We start from the raw sequence: 26663 nt of genomic DNA, 5'->3' as shown, positions 1-26663 counted from the left end.
AGTCGCCCAGACTGGAGTGTAGTAGCACAATCATGGCTCACTGCAGCTTCCACCTTGCAGGCTCAATCCTCCCACTTCAGCCTCCCAAGTGGCTGGGATTACAGGCATATGCCACTATGCCTGGCTAATTTATTATTATTATTATTATTTGTAGAGATGGGGTCTCCCTATGTTGCCTAGGCCGGTCTTGAACTACTGGGCTCAAGTGATTGATTCTCCCACCTTAGCTTTCCAAAGTGCTGGGATTACAGGCATGAAGCGCTGTGCCCAGCCATCAGTTGTTTTTTCTGACATGATTCCTTTCCTGCTTTCCTTTTCTTAGGAAATAGATACTAGAAACATTCTTCCTTCATGTTCTTAAATAACAAAATAAAAAATTATCAACGTGAAATAATTCTCTCAGCTTAAAAAAATAAATTTAAAATGTGTGTTTGTGTGTGTGTATGTGTGTGCATGTGTATCTCATACACAAAACTTGTCTGTGAAGTCTCCATCTCCAAGGGCATTTTTCACTGGCAGATTTTTCATAAGAAAATCCACCAGTGGTCATAAATAAAATTATTTTGCTGTTCTACCACTTTTACCCAGCCATTTTCTACACAACTTGTTCAAAATCCATCTCCTTGGAAATGCCACCTCTGATGCTTCCCTGCAACAACAATTTCTTTCTCGATTTATGGCCCTTCATTGCATGTGTAATTTATCTATACTCCATCAAGCAAGGAATTATGGAATTTCAAAGCTGGAAGATATTTTTTCATAAACGGTACTCAATGTACTTCCCTTACCCCACATTTCCTTTATAACATTCCAAAAATGGAAGAACAAAGCCTTTGTCTAAACAACTCTAGCATTGGGGAGGTAACTTAATACTGCTGAAAGTTGCTTCCAATTATTAGAAGGTTTTACAATGAGATTAAATCCACCTCCTTAAAATTCTTCCAGTTTTGGGGGGATTAACAAATCTTTCCTACGGTAGAACAAATCTAATGTGGTTTTTTTTTTTTTTCTGTATCACAGCTTAATAAGTATTTAAAGATAGTATCATGTGCTTTCCTCCTTAGAGTTTTCTTTTAGTCTAGAACTACTATATAAAACATTATTTCAAATCCCTATACCATGTTGTATAATTTCTTCCAGACCACACCGGTTTGTCATATAATACAATTATCAGAACAAAATACAACACTGCAACAGAGATCTGGCAAGTACCTAGAAGGGAGTAACTATCAGCATCATCAATCTAGATATATGATTTCTATTAATGCAGCTTAAGATTGCAATTGGATTTGGGGGCAGCCATGGTCCACTGTTAACGGCTATGCATTCACAGTTAACTAAAACCATATTTCTTTTTCACATGTGCTATTGTTAAACCTTGTCAAATCTATCTTGAATGGATGGAATTGTTTTTCTACCTAATGTAAGGTTTGCCATTTATCTCTATTAAATTATATCTAATGAAATTTCACCCATTGTTTCAATCCATCATCAAACATTCACTCTCCCTCCAGTATCTTGTTATTGGTACATCAAAGATGCATGCCATCAACATTGTAATTTAACCATTTGAATCAAGGTAGACTAGGTCAAGATCTAGGACAAGGTGCTTATGACTTACTACCAGAGACCTCTTCTGAGGCCAACACTGTCATTTAACTGGTTATAAATCTACCAATTTTACAGATATCATATGGGGCTTTCTCAAATGCTTTATAGAATCAAAATTCCCTAATCTAGCCATCTGCTTGCTCTGTCTAAAAAGGAAATGAGGACTGGGTGTGGTGCTCATGCCTATGATCCCAGCACTTTGGGAGGCTGAGGCAGGTGGATCGCATGAGCCCAGGAGTTTGAGACCAGCCCGGATAGCATGGCAAAATCCTGTCTCCACAAAAAAAATTTTTAAAATTAGCTGGGCATGGTGGTGTGTGCGTGTAGTCCCAGCTACTTGGGAGGCTGAGGTGGGAGAATCACCTGAGCCTGGGAATTTGAGGCTGTAGTGAGCCATGATCACATCGCTGCACTCCAGCCTGGGCAACATAGCAAGACCTTGTCTCAAAAAAAAAAAAAAAAAAAAAAAAAGAAAAGAAAATGATACATCTGAAATGATTTTGCCTAAGTGATTCCTTAACTAGCTTCCATGATCACTATTTCTTGATAAATGCTGATAAAATAAACTTAAAATGTCAAAATCTAGAAAACCACGCAAGATCAATGCCAAGACCATTAGTTTCTAGGTTGCAAACTATATTTTTCTTTCCTCTTGTTTTTGAAATTTGGTATTACATTTGCCCATTCTCTCTTCTGGTCCCATTCCTATTTGCTACAGTATTTTAAAGTTCAACAGTAAGCTGATCCCAAGCAAGAGAATCTTAACTGCAAATTCTCTGAGTACTCTAAGGTACAATTTTTCTAGACTGGCATAAAACTCATTCAGAGTAGCCTCCTATTTCAATATCTATTCATTCTTACCAACATTTATATTTTGCTCTTTTCACACATAAAAACAGGGAGAGAGAAGGAAAAAGACATTGGTAGTAAATTATAAATTGAATAGTTCTCCTCACTCTCCAGCATTCAAGAATATGATGCCTGCCACCTTAAGCAATGATCTAGATTAGGTCTTATTTGCTTTTGTTTTTTTCTTCAATTTTTAAGCATTGCATTTGGTGCCCTGAGTATTTTTTCCCCAACACTCAAACAACACCTGACACTACTCATATACATCCACATTATTCCTGATATCGCTGCTTTCATTGTTGAGCACTTGCCTTCTATCTGTTTTACATTTGGTATTTATCAGCTTGCTTTAATCAGTCACTCAAAGTCTTCACATGCCTCCCATTTTTCCTCCTCATTGGAATCAATTTTGAAAAAAAAATGTATTTTTGTGAGACTCTCAGTCTACTTAAATGTCTTCTCTTTATAGTCTCTGAATGAAAAATGGATCTTTGGTTTGAACATGATAAAATCCACCTTATCAAATCCTATGGGGCAGCATTTCCCAACATATGTTCTAAGTACTAGCCCCCTTCCTATCCAGTTCTCCCAAAAAGTGAGAATTGGGTCTGTCTCCAAATAAGTTCCTTTTTGGAAACTGAAAACATACATAACCATTTTAAAGGTTCTAACTGCAACCACACTAAAGGAAGTGGTTTTACTTGTTTAATTCAGAATTTCTCTTTTGACCATGTAGTCATCTTTTCACGTATATTAATTTGTACCCTGCAGAACACCATTTGGCAATGTTTTTTTTTTCTCTAAATGTTCCTGCCAACTCCTCTAACAATCCCCAACTCCCTGAGACATTGCCTTCTTCCCTAATCAGTTCTTCCAAGTTGGTTGGATTTTGGTCTTGAGTAACAGTTTCTTGAAATATTTCTCCAAATTTTGGAAAATATGCATAAATGCCAGAGCTATACATGTGTTATAACAACCCAATTAGATTTTAAGATCTTAAAACTATGAGCTATTTAGTATTCTCCTAAAATATTTGGTGCAATGTTCAGTATACAAGTCACTCATTAAGTATTGACTGGTAAAAACAAGCACAATTCATCTATAGAGAGTTATTTATCACCTTGTTCCTCTTTCACTTTTGCAGGTTAAATAATCCCAATGCTTTTAACCTTTTCTCAGAAGTCCAACTTTCTAACCTTTTAATTCTTTTCCCCCCTCCTTTGTTCTCTCTAGACTGTCCATAGCTCTCATTAATACTCCTACATCTCAGATACTGAGTAATAGCTTTAGGTCTTTATTTATATTACTTTGTTAAGGGGGATGGGAGAACATTTCTGAGGACATAAATCTGTTCATAAAATATGAACTGAAGTTAAATCTAGCTTCCTTAGTAGGGCCAAACACAACCAGTTTACAGAATTTTCTTCCTCCTTCCTACCTCCTACAGCCTGAATTCCTAGCGTAAAATATGTTCCTGCATATTCAAATCATTCCAACCATAATTTCTGGAAGAACACATTATCCCCAATCCTTCTACATGGTAAAAAGGACTGAAAGAAGCACAGGAGTAAGTTTCATTCCTGCGTTGCCTCTGTACGGAGTTTAGCTAATCAAACTAAAGCTCAAGACTTCTTCAACAGCTATAAACCAGTACAGCTAATGCAGACACAGCAAGACAGCATGGAGAAAGCCTATGCTCTAGGATCAGAATACCTGGTTTCAATCCCTGCTTTACAATTGACTGTTGATATAAACTCTGAAAAGAGTCCTACTCTGTGAACCAGTTTTCTCAGCTATAAAATGGGGGTAAATTTTATCTCTGTCAGAGGCATGATCAGGATTAAGGAACTCCTAAAATCAAACCCTTCCTCCCACATTTCCCAGGTGACTCTGATATGTAATCATCTTTGGAATCTATACCAGAATGAGAATACTTTAAAAACAGGCCATGTGACTAATTCTTTCCTTGCACTGTCAGCACATATCATAGATGCCCAATAATGTTCATTCACTCATGCCACGTGAGAACACAGCAATACAATGTTTGTCTATAAACTAGGACACAGGCCCCCACCAGATCCCAAATCTACTGATGCCTTGATTTGGACTTCCCAGCCTCCAGAACCATGAGAAATAAATGTTTGTTGTTTAAGCCACCCAGTCTATGGTATTTCTGTTATAGCAGCCCAAATGAACTAAGATATACTTTCTTACCTTCTAGGTCAAAACTCCCTCTTGCATCTTCTTACACCTCCTCTAGCCTCACTAGCTATTATTTTCTCTTTTTCCTGGATTCTTCCTTATATCCTATGCTTCTAAACTTTGGTGCGCTCCAGTGCTTGGCCTTTGGACTGTTTTCGTCATCTGACTACATTAACTCCCCATATAATCTCATCCAGTCTGATGGCTTAAATATCAACTCAAATTTATATCTCTAGCCCAAGTCTTCCCTTTGAATTTCACACAGACATATCCAGTGATCTGGATTTGTATAAATAAACTGAACTCTGAAGTTGTTAAAGAAGGGACACCAGTTAAGGGGAGGGAAGCTATTGCAGTAATCCATGTGACAGATACCAGTGACCTGAATCAGGGTGATGGAAGTTGGATGTGTTAAGAAACGGTTGAATTCACTTCAACACAAGTGTTTGTTAAAAAAAAAAAATAAAATAAAATAATTTTTTAAATGAAAGGGTTGAATTCAGTTATTTAAACATAAATATGGTAAGATTTGCTGATGGATTTAGATAGCGTGTAAGAGAATGCATAAAGTATGATACTAATGTTTAGGCTTGAGTAACTGAAGGATAGCTATTTACGACATGGAAAAGTCTATAGGAGTAGTAGTTTTGGGAAGGTAAAAGGAGATCCAAGAGAGGTGGTGTTCCAGAAAGCAAAATATTGTTCAAGAAGGAGGTGGGAATCAATTGTGTCAAATGCTGCTAATTGGCCAAGTAAAAACAAGGACTGCAAGTTAACAAATTTATTGAGTAACATGGAGGTTACTGGTGAGATTGACCAGAGCTAACGCAGCAAAGTGGTGGCAAAAGTGCCTAAATGAAATGGGTTCAAGAGATCCTGGGGGAAAGGAACAGAACCCAATGAATACAGAAAGTATTTTATGAATATATAAAAATGCTTCATTACCCTCTGCATATCACAAGAGTTTGGGTTAATTAAAAAACATAAAGATCTACTTAGCCTAACCCTGTATGTGTGTTTGTGTGCGTGTATATGTATGTATGTATGTGTTGTGAGTGTGTGTGTGTGTATGCATCTGAGCATCACCAGCTTTTAAAATTTGAAATATAAATATAAAATCTCAAATGACACAAATGATAAGCATTTAGTGCTCAGGCAGAAAAACCACATTTCTTACCAAAGGCACACTAGCAGGAGTGTGCATTTCATTGATTATGTTCCAAGAGTGTTTTCAATGAAAACCAGAAAAGGTTCCATACTACAATCATTATTATCTTTCTTTTTCAGGAATTATGACCACAAATTTATGAGCATTTTCTACAAGAGATTTTCCATAAACAACTGAATTTAAATGGAATATCTTTCCAGTTTCCTAAAGCCTAACAATATTAAACACACACACAGAAAAACTGGTAAGAAATCTAAGGTTATCATCAAAAACTATGCTAGCTTCTACTAACAAATTAAGCCATTCCACGTTTACAATAGGAACTGTGGTTTTAAAGACTTCTATGTAATACCTGCTTCTTATAATCATCCCAATTCAGTTCCCTGCCCATCAGTTCAACAATCCTGGGTAAGGCTTCCTCTGCTGCCTGGACATTTAGAAAGGCCAGGCGAGTACGACGTGAAATCATATCCACAGCAGTGCAGGCATACTCCTTAATCCCATATTTCACCTGAGTTTGAATTAAAGAAAAATTATTAGTTGAGACTCTTCTTTAGAAAATGGGAAATAAAGTTTCACATAAAAAAAAAAATAAATGTGTACTTCACAAAGGTAATATTTTTCTTTATACTCTCTGGTCCTCCAGCAGGCATGAGACAAATAGTGGCATCACACAAGTTTTCCATCTGTCTGCCAAAGGAGGTTTGGAAAATGGCAAAAATTGGACAAGAGTTAATGCCTTTTTCCTGAATAGAACCTGGCATAAACATGCAAATTGCATCACTTCTCATTAACCATCCACAGTCATCACTTACCTCTCTATGCTTATACATAATGTGGATTTTAATTTACATAGCTGACTAGGAAAAGGACGAGTGTCAAAAAGTTATGATCTCACCTCTTCAGTCTGTATAGTTTTTTGTCTGGACATCGATATTTTAAGGCACAGTGAATTACAAATAAATACAAAGCCTGGTCTCCGATTTCACAAAACTGGAAAGCTTGATGGGAAACAAGACCTAAATCTTTGAGAAACTGTCACAACAAGATATGTAGGTAGGACATGAGTGGTACAAACTTAAAGAGCTGCAAATGCGCAAAAGGGACAACTGTGAATTAATACGTTTAGAGACAGTTTGATGGAGAAAAAAGAAATCTATATTTTATGTTGTTATTATTACCACTATCAATATCATTTCAGAATTAAGATTAAAATTTTATAAATAAAAGGATCTGTATTGGAAAGACATAGTAGTCATGGTTTTAGCTGACATACGTGCATTAAAACTTAGCTACATACAATTTTTAAAGAAGATGACAAATGAACAGATAAATGGTATCCCATGGCAGACATGAAATTCCTATGTGACCATTCACATACCTCTGCTTCAATATATGGAAATTCTGACACAAGACGTACTCCAACAATAGGCCACCTTTTGCCAGTCACACTTGCCATTTTGGCCACCTCAAAGGCCTTATCACCATAGGTGGCGGCAAGATGCTGTGCCACCTAGAGAAACAAAGCTGCGTTAGGCAGGCACTTTGAATATCAATAGCTTCTAGGCACAAAGCAAAAAGCACACATGCTTATCTTGTCAGTTCTCTTACAGCCTGTAACTAATAGCTCTCGGAGAGTATTCGATTTTGATTTTGTGGGAGGAAACCACTTGGGCTTCAAATGCTTAGGCCAGCACTAACTCTCTTACACATGTATCACTGTATCAATGACTGATGAAGCTTCAGCTTCATTTTGCTCCTGATATCACTTCTGAAGAACAGCCTTCTTCATGCCTGAGACAGAATTTGGGATGCCCTATACACTAGAAACAAACCAAATAAACTCCACTTTTTAATAAAATACATTTCATAAAGTGTACACTGCTTGTTGGGCAAGTAAAGCAAAGTAAGATCATCTTTTTTTCCTTCCACAGTAGACTGGCAGAAATGGATTCAGCAAAAGGAAATCTCAATTAGGGAGACCTGATTGCTGCCAGTTCTGTCACTGGCAGCAGTGAGAGATTAGGTAAAGAGTAAGATGATGTGGCAATGCACACTCACCTCGCTTTCAAGTCCATAATCCTGGACAAGCCTAATGTAGAGCGTGGGGCTCCAATCTTTACCCCCTTGAAGGAAAAGCCCAACTGTTCTACTTGGTCCTGCTTTTAAATTATGAGTTTTGACAGCAGCATTTATGGTATCTTCTGCCATAGACCGATAAGTTGTCCACTTTCCACCTACAAAGAAATTGATGGACAATTCATCAGGTTGCCATCCCTTATTTTTCTTATAATTAACCATTTATCAACTTACCAATAACAAAATTTTCCTGTTGTTTGTAACAAACATGGGATTGTGTAAAACTTTACTCAGAATAAAAAAGATGCTTGTTCAATAAAGTTAAAAAAGATTCTGGCAGGACAATTTAAGTCAAACTTATAGCTAAAGCACATCCAAATTACAAGACAGAAAGCCAGGTGTAGTGGCTCATGCATGTAATCCCAACACTTTGGGAGGCTGAGGTGGGAGAATCACCTTAGTCCAGGAGTTCAAGACCCTCCTGGGCAACATGGTGAGACCCTGTCCCTATAACAAAAAAAAAGAAAAGAAAATAACAAAGTAGTATCTCATACCTGCTATAGTAATAAGGCCACTCTCACTGATATCAACAACATGATTTCGGGAGATAGACTGAGTATCTGCAGATTTGGGGTCTGTAACAAGAGGACGGATTCCACTCCATGCTGCCAGGACGTCCCCTCTTCTCACTGGTAGGAATCAATGCCAAGCGTTATAAACATTGCTCAAAAATATTTTGACAAAAATATTAAACAGTTAATAAAAAGAGTTCAGTGACAGGAATACACATGTGTGCACTTTAAAAAGGAGAGAAAGCCTAAAGATGAGAACTAAGTTTGTGGATAGGTACAAGAAAAACTCATAAAGAATTATTCTGTTACAAAGATAATTTCCACGAAAAAGTAAAGAACTTTGGAAATCACTGACATTGATACCACAGAGGAAGCAAAAGAGGCAAATGTTAGCAACCTTCTAGCTGAAACAACCTGGAGCAGTTAGAAAAACAAGAAAGAAAAAAAAGCAGAAACAATCAAAACCAATCCTAATGATCCATGAATTGTTAAATTTCCTTCTAGAATACATCTTCCTATCTCTTCTCAGGGAAGACAAAGATCCTTATTAAATTAAACAAACCTGTAACAGGGTATTATATTTTCTCCCCTCATCAATACTACCCTCTTCCTGAGTGTTTACAGCAGGCCTACCACTGTGCAAAGCACTTGACATAGACATCTCATTTAATCTCACAAAGCCCTATAGCAGTGGTTATTATTCTTCTCACCATACAGATCAGAAAACAGATGAATGCAAACGTTTAACAAACCAAGTTGGGCAACAAACCTGGCCAAGGCAAATATCTTATATATGGTAAAACAGCATCAGACCCTTCTTCTTTCTGAGTTTAAGGTCCATATTCTTACCTCTTAAATTGTACTGTCTCTCAACTTCTGACAACTTCCATACTTTGCCTTTTTTCTTTTCTCATTCTATTATTTTTAGCACTGACACAGAAACAGGTATACTGGCTTCTCCCAGTAGGTACATTATACTTGAGTTATATTGTATGGAAGTTCTTCCAATACTCAAGATGCCATGAAAATATCTTTACTATCTCTGTCAAAATACAATGCCCAACTATACCCAGGCTGATTAAGTTTATCATTAGAATTAGACAACTGTTGAACAACACTCATTACTAATCTAAAAATGACTGGAGAGAGAAGGTGAGCTATGGTTCTAATCTATCATAGAGGTACAAGGGCAAGACCCAAGGGCAGAATTTTTGGAATCTGCCCCTCTTCATGTAGATCAGCTTCAGGAATGGCTTAGCTGTGGGAGCTGACTATGGGCACCAGACTGAAAGTTGCCTGATGATATAGACTACTGGGAAAATAATGCCTACCTGGTCCTGCTGCATTTATTGTGGTAAATCAGCTAATCCATCGCTGGATAACAGAAACATGAGTATAATTTTGCTTCAACTGTGACTTGGGGTCATGTGTGCCCTCCTTCTTCATCATACTCCCAGCAATTACCCATACTGATAAAAAATTGACTGTATATAGTCTTGAAAACTTCAAGATAATGGGAAAACTGGATCTCCACATGTGAAAGAATGAAGGTGGACCCTTATCTTATATCGTATACAAAAATTTACTCACAATGCATCAAAGACCTAAACATAAGAGCTAAAACTATAAAACTCAGAAGAAAACATATAAGAAGAGCTTTATGACACTAGATTTGTCAATAATTTCTTGGATGTGACATCAAAAGCACAGGCTACAAAAGAAAAAAATAGATAAAACACACTTCATCAATATCAAAAAGACACTATTAACAGAATGAAGAGGTACCTTATAGAATAGAGAAAATATCTGTAAATCATATACTGATAAGAATATATCATATATGCAGAACATATGAGAAATCCCTAAAATGCAACAACAAAAAGCAAACAACTTGAATTAAAAAATGAAAGAAAGACTTCAATAAATATTTCCCCAAAAAAGATATACAAATGCCCAATAAGCACATTAAAAGATAGTAAACATCACTAATGATTCGGGAAATGTAAATGAAAACCACAATGAGATACCACTTCACACCCATTAAAATGGACATTATCAAACAAAAACAAAACGAAACAGAAAATAACAAATACTGGTGAAGATGTGGAGAAATTGAACCCCCTGTACACTGCTGGTTAGAAGGTAAAATGGTGCAGCTACTATCAAATATGTATGGCGATTCCTCAAAAATTAAACACTTAGAATTACCATAAGATCTAGCAATTACACTTCTGGGTATATACTCCAAAGAAATGGAGCAGAGAAAAGTTTTACAGCCTTGTTCATAGCATTATTAACAATAGCCAAAAGGTGGAAGCAAACCAAGTGTCCATCAACAGATGAATAAACAAAATGTAACATACACTTACAACGAACTATCATCTAGCCTTAAAAAGGAAGAAAATTCTGACACATGCAACATGGATGAACCTTGAAGACATTGTGCTAAATGAATAATCCAGCCACAAGAGGAAAAATATTGTACAATTGCACTTATATGAGGTACTTGGCATACTCAAACTCATAGGAGCAGAAAGCAGAATGGTTGCTGCCAAGGGGTTGGGAGAGGGGGAATAAGGGTTAGTACTGAATGGTTACAGAACTTCAGTTGAGGAAGACAAAAATGTTCTGGAGATGGAAGGTGGTGATGGTTGCATGACAATGTGAATGTACATAATGCCACAGAACTGTACACTTAAAAATGGTTAAAATGGTAAATTTTATATTCTGCATATTTAACCATAATCTAAAAATCAAGATAAAAGGATAAACTGATACAATTCAAGTCTCAAATTATGAAAGGGTTAAGGAAATATTTTACATAGAATACAGAAGTGTCAGGACTTTTATTAGCCTATACCATGTCCATGTTTTAGTTCAAATCCATAAATCCCACTCAGGGATCACAGTTTTGTGAGCAGAGGGCAGGGCTGGATTTCAGTTCCCACTCAATCCTTGGTCATGTGCCTTTGTACAGTAAACATCCTGTATATTTATATACACCACCACCTGAAAAGTAGTTAGGTATATATCTAGCAGACTTCGTGTGTAAAAAGTCACAAAGACTCCTTGAAATGATTGGAATAGTTCTTACTGAAGCAAAACAAAATAAAACAAAACCATGCCTTACCAAGTATAAGCAAAACAAGCTATGTTGGATGACAGATAATTTCTCCATCTTGATCTAAAATGAATAATAGGTTTCTGCTCAAAATAAATTCAACTCAAGTTAATCTGGCATATTTTACTATAGATTCTTAAAGACTACACTCTTGACATGACATAACTATAATCTGAAAGAATAGATACCCAACACTTCTACAGGATGTTTAATCAAACCCATAATCCAAACACTGTAACTGAAACACCAACATAATTAACTGGCGAGGAAAGCCTAAGCCTTCTCAGTCTTACTAATTGGAGACAATACAGGATCTCAATGCTGGGATTCCATCTCTAGCTCTCCCCCCTCTGACGTGTGCATTCTCTTTTTATTTATTTATTTATTTATTTGTTTGTTTGTTTATTTTTTTCTCCCCCCTCCCCCCACCCCACAACAGTCCCCGAAGTGTGATGTTCCCCTTCCTGTGTCCATGTGTTCTCATTGTTCAATTCCCACCTATGAGGGAGAATATGCGGTGTTTGGTTTTTTGTTCTTGCGATAGTTTACTGAGAATGATGATTTCCAATTTCATTAAATAGATTTAATCTGGATGGCTTCTGTGGAATGGGGATTAATTCCTGCTTTACACAATTTTACCAGTCATATAAAACCTCAAAACAAGTTGTAAAAAGTGTTTTAATCATTACCAAAAACCTAACTAGGAAATTACCACTATTTTCCATTAGGGTTCACATCACCTTCTGAGATAAAAATAAAACTTAGCAAACCCACTTACAACGTCATTGTGGTGACCCCACAGTCCCTCTGGTGTCCGTGAAATTCCTTAGGTAGCCACACTGATCAGGAATTTGGTTCCAACTCTTGAAGCTCTCTGACTAACTTTAAAGTTATTTGATGGAAAATTAGGCTTTGCAGAGTAAATTTGAGGCATATGCAAATAATCTGTGGCAAATGCCTTACCTTTTCTGTTATAACAGGCAGAAAAGCACATCTATGAAATTGTATTGTCTGAAACTGAAACATTCAAGTTTTTCATTCATCCAGGAATTCTATGTAAAACATTATCTATATTGATACCATTTTTAATACTCACTCCTGGAGTTGATACTCAAAAATAAAAAAGAGTTAAGAAAACATTCCGAGTCACAAAGAGTTCATAATGTGTTAAGAACTGTAATTTACTTTGCTTGACATCTTAGGATTCAGCTTTTTAGCCTGAGAATTATATCAGTTGAATGTTGGGAATAAATTTATTGAAAATAATACATTTAAGGATGATCAAATTTCCTTATTTAAAATATGAATTAGTCTTTATGGCCTACAGGATTTATACAGTATTAGACCAGAAGGTGGTTGGATCAGGTTACCTACAACAGTTCCCCTCCCAACCTGGAGATGTAATGGTTTTTATGGATGATTCAAAACTCTATTTGCCACTGAAGTATTAAGAGCTTATACCTCCTCACCACTCATTCAGTAATGACTGCTCAGGACCTTGGGTATAATCCATGTCTAAGGGGCACAGCACAGCTAAACATGTGAGACATTAATTCCAACTTCTTGAATAAAAGACAGCAACTGACAAAGCTAACAGGTTCCTCTCCATATCACCTATTTACCCACAGTGGAAATCTTGTACATTGTTAAACCCTAATGAAAGTTTTTTCAAGAAAGATTCAAGGTAGTAGATGCTAGTCTGAATAAAGTATCATTAGGATATCTATAAATTCTGCATGGTGCTGTTGCAGCCATGAGGTAACCACAGGGGAAACAACCTTAGGATGAAACCACCTTGGAGGATGGCAGAGTGAAGATAAATAAGAGTAAAGTATCTTAGACCCTGACAAATCATTAATCACCTCTTGAGGTTTGTTGTATCTGGAGTTCTTGTTTTACAAGATAATGAATTTCTTTATTTTACTTAACAAACAAAAAAACTCAAATTCAACGATTCTATTAAATTGAGTATGTCTTTCTCTAAGTGTATATTTAAACACCTCTAGATTCTCAAGATCGGCACTGTCCCACGGACTTTACTGCAGAGATGGAGACATTCTGTACGTAGCTCCACGATCCAATTTGCTAGCCATTAGCAGCATGTGGTTATTAAGCGCTTGAAATGTGGTTCACCTGACTGAGCAACTGAATTTCAAATTTCAGTTAATTGTAACTAATTTAAATTTAAATAACTACAAGTAGCTAATGGCTATCATATAGCACAGAGCAGCTCTACAGTAAAAAGCCTCCAAGCAGTAGATCTCAGACTTGTCTGGTAGATTAAGCTAGTTATTTCTACTGGCCACCTTGCCTACATCTCCAATGGAGCATCCTTTCACTGAAATTGGACTGCACTTCCTTCGCTCATGAGAATAAAATAAAATCTGCTGTGATAGCTCCTAAACACTTTATTGTCATTCATGTCAATATGTACCATTTCAACCTTTCCTCCTCTCTTGCTAATTTCATAAATTCAAACAAATGAAACATATTTTCATTCAATTAAGTACTTCCACCCTCAAGTTCTCACCCAGAAACCAGTTCTACCATACAGGTTACAGTCAAGATTAATAAGTGACCATCACCCACTTTAACTGCCCATGGTATAACATGTGAAGAAAATAACATAACTCATGGCCTCTATGCTTTACAGCTCAAATTTTTTCTAGTTCTCATACTGCCAGGATAGCTTAACAAAATTTCATTATTGCTTCATCTCTTTCTCACCATGCTGAAAGTCTCCAGCAGTGTCAATTACAATATTTTTCAATACCCCAAATACTGTATCTAGTAAAGGGTCATATATAGTTATCAGTAAATATTAAGTGGAATATTAAAGCATTCTCTAAACTTTTTATATCAAACTATAAGAGCTGGTATTACCAAAACCAAAGCAAGAACGCTTGGGCCTCTGAGATAATATGCTAGGCTTCATGTAGGTTTCTAGTGACTGTATATTGAACAACTGGATATTCCCTTCCAAATTACATGAATGCTTTTAAATAAAACAAGATGAAAGAAAAAACTACTATTAAACAAAGTTGAGAAAAATCCATCATTAAAGACCACTTACTAGACTGGCTCACCTAGAGGGCACCCAGTTAATTTTTTCAGTGACAACTATAAAAGTACTTGGCAATATTAAAGTAAAATACTCTTACCATCATGTTTAAGAATCATTTGTATTACATTTCCAAAAAATAACTCATTCAGGTTTTAGTGTATGTAATATGTAAAGGGTAAAATATAAATAGAAAAGTTGAACAGACAATTTTCACGGCTAGTTGAAAAAATTAAGTATGATGTGATTATGTCAAACTATAATTCATATTTTTACTCTTATACTTGGCAAGATGTTTGTTTTAAAAATTAGTAGAAAATAAAGCCCACAGGAAGTGACAATTAAGAACTAAATGTGTGGTTTAGCTTCACATTAGTTATTTAGGCATACGTTTTGGGGTTTTTTTTCATGTTTGCCACTTTCAAAAAATAATCAATAAAAGCCATGTGAAAATATCTAAATGAACACAAGGGAAATAGTGTCAGAAATCAATACTTCTCTACCAGCATGTTTAACCTGCTGAAATGAAGTGTTAATCACAGAAATAAGATACCATATTACATTTATAAACTAATGAAACTAGAAAAAGCAAAGCGTGTGACACTATAATTAAACAGCTGGAAGACATCCAAGCCTGTGTAAGTTGATAACCCTGGTACAATCTCTGGCAATGAAAAGGCAGGTCTGCAGTGAGTTGATATGGCCAGCTCAGCTGTTAATTGAATAACAGGCAATCTATAAACACTACTAATTGCCTATGTGAAAACCTGTGTACAAGTAGAGAAGCTGCCTAAAGAAGTACTCCAGGAAAAACTACATGGATAAAGCACTCAGCAAATCTTCTGTCTCTCTCAATCCTGTTAAGTCATAGCTTAGTTTTGTCACTGCATCCTTCTGATTAACCTCTACACAGCAGACTTAATGATACATTTTTCAAAAGATCATTTTTCTTCCTAACTCAATACGAAACGCAGAACTATCAATTACCCATTTCAGAAAAGAACAAACAAGTAATCTAGAAAATTCAGCCTGTGAATGGAAAGCTTTCTAAATTGTAAAAGAAGACATGGTCTTATTCCCAACAGGCAAAATGCTTTTCAGAATTGTTCCGACGCATTTTGCAGAAGTGTGGCAGCTGCTGTGAATAGCATGGAGTGTTAAGATTTGACACTTTTTTTTCTTAAGGATATAGCCATTTGGGGAGGCTCAGAAACTGTTGTTGGAATTTTACTTACCCATTTAATAAATCCTTTTAGAATGATTATTTCAACCCTGGTGAATGTAAAACATTTCAAAACTATTGCTCTAGGATCTAAATCAAACTTTATTTTTTAAATCTGTAAAGAAGACTGGCCCAAGGGATTAGTTATGAGACAGGAAACCTCCTCTAGTTTAACATTCAAATTCAAATAAGGTCAGTGCAGAGCAAAGGTCATTGTCATGCTAAAGGTATCTAGCAGCTTCCATGAAATGAATTGATAAGCTTACCACTCCCTAGTGCACACAGTATCCCATCAGGAAACCCAGAACCAACAATCAGAGTACTGCACAATATTTAGAAGCACAAGTATTAGAACCAGACTTACTTATACTCAAATTATGGCTCCAATACTAACTAGCTATAGGCAAAAAGCTTAGGCTGGGCGCGGTGGCTCACGCCTGTAATCCCAGCACTTTGGGAGTCCAAGGCGGGTGGATCACGAGGTCAGGAGTTTGAGACCAGCCTGACCAACATGGTGAAACACAGTCTGTATTAAAAATACAAAAATTACCCAGGTGTGGTGGCGCGTGCCTGTAATCCCAGCTACTCGGGAGGCTGAGGCAGGAGAATTGCTTGAACCCAGGAGGCGGAAGTTGCAGTGAGCCGAGATCACACCACTGCACACCAGCCTGAGCTACAGAGTGAGAATCCGTCTCAAAAGAGAAAAAAAAAAAAAAAAAAAAAAAGCTTAATGTCACTGGGCCTCAGTCTCTTCAACTAGAAAGTGGGACTTATTAAATAAATCTCATAAGGTTGTTAAGGAGGAATCAAAGATCTAACAGGTAATATGCTTGCTTAGCAGTGTCTCACATAAGAAGTGCTCAATAATAGGAAGTTTTTAAAAATGAGGCATATAACTATAAATATTAAAATATGTTTAACAGTAGCATGTAATTGAATAACTGAATGGTGGCTGAAGCTGAGCTTCTCTTTCACATTTCATCAGCCTAGAAGAGAATAGCAGCTTTCACCAAAATTCCTTGAGAAAAAATATGGATTTGACTGGCCTCACTTTAAGATATAGACATACTTCAGCTAATTGATACTCTTTATTAAGATCAAGCATAATTCCTCAAATATGAATATTTCAGTCAATTAGAAATAAGAATGAAAAGAAGCTATAAAGAATCACTGTTAATTATTTTTTGAAGAGTAAGTTTATAAGTAGAAAAGTTGTGACAGGTGCTGCACACAGGGAAATCAATAAAGTCTAGGAAAGGGCTGTCATTTCTGCTTTTTACCCTGGAGGACTCTTAATCTCAAGATGTCCCCAGATCACCAGGAGAAAGACCTGATCTGCAATGTTTAGATATTAATTTCAAACACTCTTATCAAACATCAGAATTAACAATAACTATTTGTTAGTTTCACCAATTCGCTGACTACAAAATGGTATGTTAATTGAAAAGACTTTTATGGACCAACCAGGTATGCCAAGTCTTCCATGTATTTATAGGTAGAACATAAGTGATCCAGTCTCCGTTAAAGCCCCACGCTCACTTCACGGGTAGAGATCCCCACCCACAATATGGGCACGGCAGCCTTCTGGAACCCACACCTGCTTCCAGCACATCCAGCTTCTTAGCAGGATAAGGAGTTACATTTCTCATCCTCGCTGCATTTGAACTTTAAGATTTTGGAAACTGTCAACATTGAGTTCTCTGCTCTTGAATTAATTTTATATCTTGCTCGAACAATCTAAACTTCCTGATCTTCAGGCCCAGATATAAACCCACTTTCAACAAATATTATATACAGATAAATTACAAATGAAGCAAGATTCATTAACAATAATGAATACGTTAAAATATAATCATAATCCAATGTTGAAGCTCCTCCTAGAACACAAAATGAAAAAAAAGTACCAAGCTAAAATTGTAATGAGTTTCAGTATTTAAACATGGATGTTAAACAAGTCAAACTATTTTTCAAATACCATGTATGAGTGTGTATGTGTGTGAGTATAAACCTTAACCACACATGAATTTCAATATGTATTTAGTATATTTTATACTATTATTGCAGATATCCAAAGAGACTCTATTAAGAATGAAATTACATCCATTACTTTAGATTAAAAGCAATTAATACTATACAATATGGATTCGTCAATTAAACTAGGAGTCACCTGAACCATTTTTGAAGCAGTTTTGAAGCATTTTGTTTACAAATGCATGATCACATAACCAAAAAAAAATCCTTTAGGGAAAAAGGATACACAGATGCTGGTGAGTTGCATTCAGACTAACATAGTGCTTTTCCATGTCCTTCACTGACATCAACATTATAAGATTTCTGATATAAATATATGAAGATTATTTTTAATTGTAAACTTGTATACTTTAATATAGATTTTCAAATGGCTACCATATCAAAAACCATGAATCCATAACTAACTTATTTTAATTCAAAACAATCATGAGTAGCATACAAATAAGATAATCAAGATTTGTAGCTAAACACAAATAAAGAATCCTTACCCTCAAGGAGCTTCAAGTGAGAATACATCTTGGACTATTACCTATAATATAATGTTGTGATACACAAACGATATGACCAACATCCCACAGGAATACAAAGAATAGGTGGTTTCTCCAGTATAAAAATTTTGCCAAGATGAAGAGTTGGGGAAAAGGGTGGCCCAGAGCAAAGCTTCAACCTAAATTAGACATGAAGGTTCAACCTAATAAGACATGAAACCTAATAAAACAACATTCACCCTAATAAGACATGATTAGACCACAGAACACAGGGATGGGGAGTAGTTGAATACAAACATGCAAAGACCAGTTGTAAAAAGCCTTATGTTTCGGCCAGGCACGGTGGCTCACTCCTATAATCCCAGCATTTTGGGAGGCCGAGGCCGGTGGATCATAAGGTGAGGTGTTTGAGACCAACCTGGCCAACACAGTGAAACCCCGTCTCTACTAAAAAAAAAAAAAAAAAAGTTAGCTGGGCGTGGTGGTAGGCACCTGTAATCCCAGCTACTTGGGAGGCTGAGGCAGGAGAATCGCTTGAACCTGGGAGGCAGAGATTGCAGTGAGCTGAGATCACACCATTGCACTCCAGCTTGGGTGACAGAGTGAGACTCCATCTCAAACAAAAGAAAACGAAACAAAACAAAAAGCTTTATGTTTCATGCAAGAGAATTTAGCATTTTTCCTAAAGTCAATGAGAAGATATCTAAAGTGCATATTTGTGCAGAGAAGTGATGATCAGAATTGTGTTTTAGAAAGAAAGTTCTGGTAGAAAGCTCAGACTGGAGACGGATAGAGACCTGACCTAAGGAGGCCATTGTGGGGCCAATGCAACTGTTCAAGTGAGAAATGGCACAGATGTGAACCAGGGCAACGAAGTGGCTGAGGGACCTGCCTGGTATTCAGAGTGAGCATAGATAGGCATTAGACTGGATATGGAAAGAGAAAGGATACCAAAAATAAGCACACCATTTCTAGTTTGAGTGACTAAATGCATGGTGAGACTCAACTGAGAGAGGAAATATAGAAGCACAATGCTGGGGAACTTCTGAGACTGGCCTGAATGAAAAAAAACAACAAAAAACTATATAAATCACCAAGGAAAATGGTCTGACAGTCAAGTTGAAATGCCCCAGTAAGAATAGGAAGGAAGTAAACTTTGGCTTTTTCCATTAAAATAAGTAACTTATCCTTCTTTGCTAAACCCACTGGTCAACATTATACTTTCCATGTAGTAACAGACCATTAAGCATCTTACAAATACAGTTCCAGCCTCTCATTTATTTGCTTAATTATTTCCTATTGATATCCTGCATCTGTAAATTAGACCTTCCTAAGCTGCAGAAATTAAACTGTTATGTACACGTTTCATCCTTTTCTGGAAGCACATGAGTGTTCAGAGCTAGAGGGGCTACTCTGATCTTGCCATTAGAAATTATCAGAAGAGGACTGCATAAGTTTCATGTAGGTATAGAAAGTAGAGGAGAAAAGGCAATTTCTCCCCATTATGTTAAAATTTGGCCCTCATAAATGTTCTAAGAGGCACAAGAGGACAAGTGTAAAGATGAGTCAGACTGGAAACATAGCATTTATCCAGTGAGAGCTGGAATGGCTTGGGAGATATGGACACAGAGAGACAAACTTAAAGGAATGCTTAGTTACCTTCAACATCACAACTCAGGTAATTACGCACTTCATTCAAAATGAAGTTGATATCTTCTTCTGAAGGAATTGGATGGTGTGTAACATCAGTTGGAGTATCAGTAGTGCCAGCGATTGTCATTTTTTGCCAGGGTAAGAAGAAAATAACTCGCCCATCACTGGTCGCTGGGTCAAGAAGTCCCATGCTCTCTGGGCTGAGATACAAAGAAGGATTATTTATTTCTGAAAATTCCAGAAGTTTAACATTAATCTGCATTCGAAAAACTATTTATTCATTAATTCTCAAATAAGCAAACAAAAAAGATATGAACTATTACTTGCACTTCCCCTACCCTAATCTAGAAACTCCTAAAAGGAAAAAATAACTTAGGTAACAAAACAGAATGAAACAAATGTGATGATAATAATATTCCACAGCAGAGCTACCCCTTCCCTCCCCACTTCAACAATGCAAGGCTAATTAAGAAAGTGGGCTTCAACTTCCAGCTGTTTGAGTTTCATACTCCTTGGACCATTCACATCAGATAATGTCAGCAGGATAAATGTCTATAATTTCCTTTATAATGGTAAATTAAGGATATGTCTTCAGCCTTTTTTCAAGAATAGCCAAAGTATTTTCCTGAGACATTTGACATTTCATTGCTCAGTAGAAATTCTCAGGAGTACATAAGAAAGTGAAGGGTCTACCTTTCTAGAAACTAAAATGTAATCACAAAGTTCTTTACTACTTTATGCCTAGATGAACTTGTGCCACTTCACCAAATATGAGATTTCCTACTTTATTTTGAGGTTACAAAAATCTCAAAAAGTGCATCTAGAAGAAAAGAGCTCCACTTTTTACTACTCCCTAAATAGCAATGTCCTAGGATAAGGTCAAACAGGAGAGGAACACTTTAGCAATGAAAATCTTTTACATAAAAGACACTAGTAGTGTACTATGCTAAATCAAGGTACAATGCTGCCTCTACTGAAAGACTATATAAAATCTCCCAAAACTATAGTCAAAAATATTTACTGATATTCACTATTCTAAAATCAAATAATAAAACCTATTTGAAAGAAGAGGCAACTGTAAACAAACATTAACAAAACCTATCATTTTGTTTTTAAATCACTAAAAGCTGATGTTTTATTTCATTCCTTAGCCATTCAAAGAAATTTGGAGATGTTGTCCAAAGAGTGAGAGGAATCTTAAAGTGTCCTATTCAAGTAGAACACTACAAATCTTCAGATAGCTGCTTCAATTTGACTGGATTCTTGTATCAAGCCAGTGTTACTGGTATTTTCTATAAATATGTTTTTAGCTTCTATTAATGTTATTTTTTAAGTAGGAAACATAATTCTATTTGGTTTGAAGAAATTTCAAGAAACTCCTCTTACACATAAATTTAAAAAGACATACAATCATATTTTCATCTTTATCATCATTCCCTTAACAATTTTTTAAAATGATTTATCCCAATGTGTAAAAATGAGAGGGTAACAACTGTTACCATTATTTAATAATAATAATAATAATAATTAATAATAATAATATTTTATATAAAAAAGAAACATATAGGCAGCTTAACTAATGTATCTCCTTTATTTAAACCACAAGGAGTATGAGTCTTTCTCTTTAAAAAACCCTAGGCCGCATGAAACGCTTGCCATGTCTACTCAGCCTTAGCAGAAAGAAGTCACTGTTCACAGCCTATCTGAAACACACTGGAGAGAGTGGGTAGAAGTTCTTCTACTTAGCTAATCCAAAAAGCACCCTGGAAGTCTGCAATCATTTAAACCTCAGCTCAGAGTCCCACCTTCACTCAGGGTTACTTAGAGAAAATAATTTTACTTTTACTCTAATATATTGAAAACTACAAATATCAAGTACTTTTGTTCTCTAAATATGATTATTTTTTCTTTATATTTATCATAAAACTATCTAAAAATCTCAGAAGAAACTAGTCACATGTTTTGTAAGTCTATTTTTTGATCCTGGATTGATATGCCCTTAGATTACATCAGTCACTTTGAGATTAGAAATGAGATTAGAACACTCAGAGTTCATTCTATTTGATAAACAGAACTATATTGAAACAAAAAAAAATTCCATATTCTAACAATTGATAAACAAATTATATGCTAACATGTTTTATATGACTATATCAAGGACCAGACATCATATGTTGTCTAAAATAATAAACCTGATAAATTTAATCATAAAATTATAATATTCATCAACCTAAAAAGGAAATACCATTAGAAATGCACAACTACTGAATCTTTTAAAAACTTTCAATGCAATAAAGTAGTTTAAAAGGTGAACATGATGGTTACCAACACACATGTAACTGGAACCTGTAGAGAATCAACTGCTTAAGTGAAGACATATGTGACAAACATAAAATTAACAAGCACAGAGGGAAGACAAAGCTATTAACGAATGGTATAAAAATTTAAGAATCCACTTGGAAATATCTTTCATCAGTTCTAAATTCCCTAATTCACACTTTCCCTTAGGGAAAAGTTTGTTTTCTCATGAAGGATTAATTTTGCAAGTTCACACTAAAGTTTGAGAATGGATATCAACTATAGCGATGTATACACAATGCAACAAGGCATAGGTCTTTTTTCAATATATATGATTCATTTGACATCAGGAGGAAAAGCTTGCTGCTAATTTATGTATGTGTCTAGGATTAAATGTAATGAATATTTTTCTCATGCAGACCATCACTTTCCTGAAGTGCCCTTAGTTAAACTGAAATCAATTTATTGTTAACTACTTAGCAATCAGTGTTAGAGCTAACAGTATGTACACACATTATACGAAAAAAATTGACCTCTTGTCAGTAGTAAAAAGCATCAGTAGGATAAACAGAGATGATTATTTTCATGTATTTCAGTCGTTGGTGTATTATCGTTGCTTTTGGAAGAGCATCTACACATAACTCTCATGGAAATTCCAGATTTGTTCTTAATATAAAGAGCAGCTTTAAAAATAATTTCTGTGTTGTGTTTTCCGAAATTAAAACAATTTTTCCTTCTTCCCCTCTTCCCCCAAAAAGCTGCTATCATGGTGTAAGATAATTCCACAACTGGAACATTAGTTAAGGTTACAACAAAATTAACAAATGCTATAAAGATACTTCTGAAAACAGCCCAAGAAGATACACTGCACATATGATTCCTTACTCTTCCTTTACCAGCCTACACGCAATAAATCACTGCTTACTGAACTCACTGCATTTCCAAATGGATCAGATTCTAACTGAAACATGCCTGGTTTTAAATTATCATTAGCCAGTTGTGGGGCAGCCCCAGAAGCTTTGGTTCATCCCTGAAGACCTAGTCAAAACTGTTGAATGACAGCTGCTAAGTATGATTGACTGATGATACCACAGAGTCATTTCAGTTTGGGATCTCCTAATATCACCCAAGAGAATGACTTGATAGGAAGAGGAAAACCACCCCTATGGGATGCCAGAAGTACAGTTGCCTCAAGGTCAGTCCTGAATGAGGGAATGAACTCTTAATCTAGGTCACAATCCAAAGAGAAGGGGCTCATCTGCAAGAGAGCCTGAATGGGAACTAGGCTGCAGACCATTCCTTCAAAGCTTCCAACAGGATGTGTAGTGGTTATAGCTCACAGTGCTAAAAATGGGGATATTAATTTCTCCCAACATAGAATGAGGTCACTTACTGCATCTTAGCCTGAGACAGACCTAGCTGTAACTAACACCTTCATGCTTCAGGAGACCTAAAGCTAATGCTGAATTTGTAGGATTCAGAATTTTTAAAATATTATTTCTGGGTAATATATATCTTTATTCTTAAAAGACACCAAATCTACTCTGTTACTAAGTGTATAAAGCATAATATAGAACAATATATGCAACATGACCACTTTCACATAAAATTTTTAACAGAATACACATTTGTGCTTGTAAAAACATGATTTTACGGAAGGAATTGGAAGAAGAGGTTATTAATTACCAGAGAAGAACTGGGGGACGGAACAAAAGGTAGGGGGAATAAGAGTCAGGCTTTCAATTTTCATTTTATTTCTATTTTTTTCTATGATGATTGAAATTTCTAGTTATGTACTTACACTATTCATTTATTTTTCTCTACAGGGGTTACATGGGCAATAAGTTGAAGAATCATGTTTTATTTTCATATTTTAAATTCTCTATATTAAAAAATCTCATAAATGTTACATTAAAGTTTTAATATAAATAAAGCAACAATCTCAATATAAGCAAGTTAACATAAAAAATTCAGGAGGATTCATTAAAAAAAAATTTACTGGGCACTATTACGTGCCAGACACTGTACCAATAGCTGGGGATACAGCACTCTATAAAACAGAGAAAAAATAATCCAAGGATCATTGTCAAACCTTATACCAGTTAGGTATTATCAACATATAAGGGGCCGGGCACAGTGGCTCACGCCTGTAATCCCAGCACTTTGGGAGGCGAGGCGGGCAGATCACTTGAGGCCAGGAGTTTGAGACCAGCCTGGCCAACATGGTGAAATCCTGTCTCTACTAAAAATATGAAAATTAGCTGGGTGTGGTGGCGGGCCAGCTACTCGGGAGGCTGAGGCAGGAGAATCACTTGAACTCGGGAGGCGGAGGTTGCAGTGGGCCAAGATGGTGCCACTGCACTCCAGCCTAGGTGACACAGCAAAACTTCACCTCAAAAAAAAAAAAAAGATATAAGGAACTAGAAGCTGAAAGAAGTAGCTTGCCCAGGCCACACAGCCCAAGGAAAAGTGATGAACAAACCCCAGAAGTCCTATAGCAAGGTATCACTTTAATTCTGCGTACAATCTCCTTGTCTCTACACTCTGAAGGAGCAGAATGTTTGCCCATTTTAATGAACGGAAAACTAAGGTTCACAAAATAAAATGGCTTGTCCCAAATTATTTAATTATTTAATGACAGAATTAACATAAGGCCTGTGGGGAATAATACGTGTCTTCTGACCTCATGGGATGATAGTGAAGAAAACATAAGGCACACAACACATGAGAATATGTTGAATCTAGTAAAAGCTAAACAAATATAAGACGTATGATGATTACGTCTACACTCCATTCTTAGAGATACTTAAAAACAAACAAAAACTCATAAACTAGCTGGCCTTAGATATTTTTAATCGAACACAAAAGCGTATACAATTGCATCTGGAACTAATGTTGAAAACTTCTCTATATACAAGAAACATATGGGACATTTACATATATTTATTTTTCTCCTTTTCATTTGAACTAAGCTTCTGGTTAACAGTTTTAAAAACTCAATTAGGTACCACTGCATACATTTCTATTATCTTAAGAGTGGTACCTTGATGTCTCCAGTCCAAAGTAAAAATCCTAAAGACTATTATTTCTCTCACATACGCATTTTGAAAACGCAAAGGAAACCTTGGAAGTTGGTGGATAAGAAATTCTCTTTAATGATTTTCTCAGAAGTATATCTGGTACCAATTAGGTGCATCTTAGACTCTTCAGGAAGATTTAGTTACCGGACAACCAACAACTAAAAAGGCAGCATGATCTATAGCATAGCAGGATAGCATTCTAGGAGAACAGAAGTATTAAACAAAATATCATAGGTTCTACACATCTACTTTATCAAATATTAAAAGCTGTATATTCCCTTTATGGAAAATTATTAAAACATGGAAAGAAATAACTCTCACCCATAATCACATTACCTAGAAATAATCACCATTCACATTTAACATATTTCCTTCCAGTCTTTTTCTATATACATTGTTAGAACCTGCAGCACATAAAATATCAAGTCCTATACTCTAAATTAACACTGTATCATTAGTGTTTTCCTAGGGCATTAAAATTATTTATAATTATAATTCTTAATGACTATATAATATGCCCTTGTGTGGTTATGCCATAATTTATTTATCTATTACCCTAAGGTGAGGAACTGAAGTAGCTTCTAATATTTCTCAACTACAAACAATGCCATAATGAATACTGTTGCACATAAGTCATTATTTCATATAGAATTACTACTTTGCCTACTAGGTTTACCACATATGGAAATAAAAACAGTACACATGCTCTATACCCTTAGCATGGCCATATGAATTTTTTCTATAAATACCTTAAAATGTACGTTCTGGGTAATTATTTTTTAGCCAGAACCACACAAATGTTTCTTTTGTAATTTATTAAAAATTTCAAACATATATAAAAAGAGTTTAATGACACTCCATGTACCCATCACCCAGCTTAAATGATTTTCATTTAATAGCTATTCTTATTTTATCTCTACTCCTGCCCATTTCTTCATCCTCAATTATCTTTGTTAATTTAATAGGTTAGATATATCTGCTTTTTGCTTGCTACAATATTTTTTTAAATCTATTTCAAAAGTTATAAACCTAAGAATACTTGGGTAGCCCACATCTTCAGATTCTTCATAAGCAAATTTGGGTATTCTGCAAAATTCATGACGTATTGTTTTAACTAAAATATGTCCTTTATAAAAAATTTTGCAAAATTAATTTTGCTAATGACTTAAGTAAAAGTTTAATTCAAAAATACCAATGTAGTCTCTGAAGGTGACTACACTGAACAAAG

General features: G+C 35.7%; 1 protein-coding gene across 2 annotated transcripts in view; it reads right to left on the bottom strand.

Annotated features, from left to right (window-relative positions):
- Positions 1-26663, bottom strand: part of GPD2 (glycerol-3-phosphate dehydrogenase 2) — a 145319-nt gene that overhangs the window by 8702 nt on the left and 109954 nt on the right. For both annotated transcript variants that reach the window (XM_024243243.3, XM_024243242.3), the window contains exons 9-13: positions 20064-20257; positions 8464-8598; positions 7892-8067; positions 7212-7343; positions 6183-6341 (exon numbers count right to left, since the gene is read on the bottom strand). In XM_024243243.3, coding sequence (XP_024099011.1) covers positions 6183-6341; positions 7212-7343; positions 7892-8067; positions 8464-8598; positions 20064-20257 — 796 coding nt within the window. The remainder of the gene's footprint in view (positions 1-6182; positions 6342-7211; positions 7344-7891; positions 8068-8463; positions 8599-20063; positions 20258-26663) is intronic.

The sequence above is a fragment of the Pongo abelii genome, chromosome 11 (assembly GCF_028885655.2).
Source record: "Pongo abelii isolate AG06213 chromosome 11, NHGRI_mPonAbe1-v2.0_pri, whole genome shotgun sequence".
NCBI classification, from domain to species: Eukaryota; Metazoa; Chordata; class Mammalia; order Primates; family Hominidae; genus Pongo; species Pongo abelii.
Note: the sequence above shows the minus strand (reverse complement) of the source record. Positions and strands in the feature narration are given on the sequence as shown.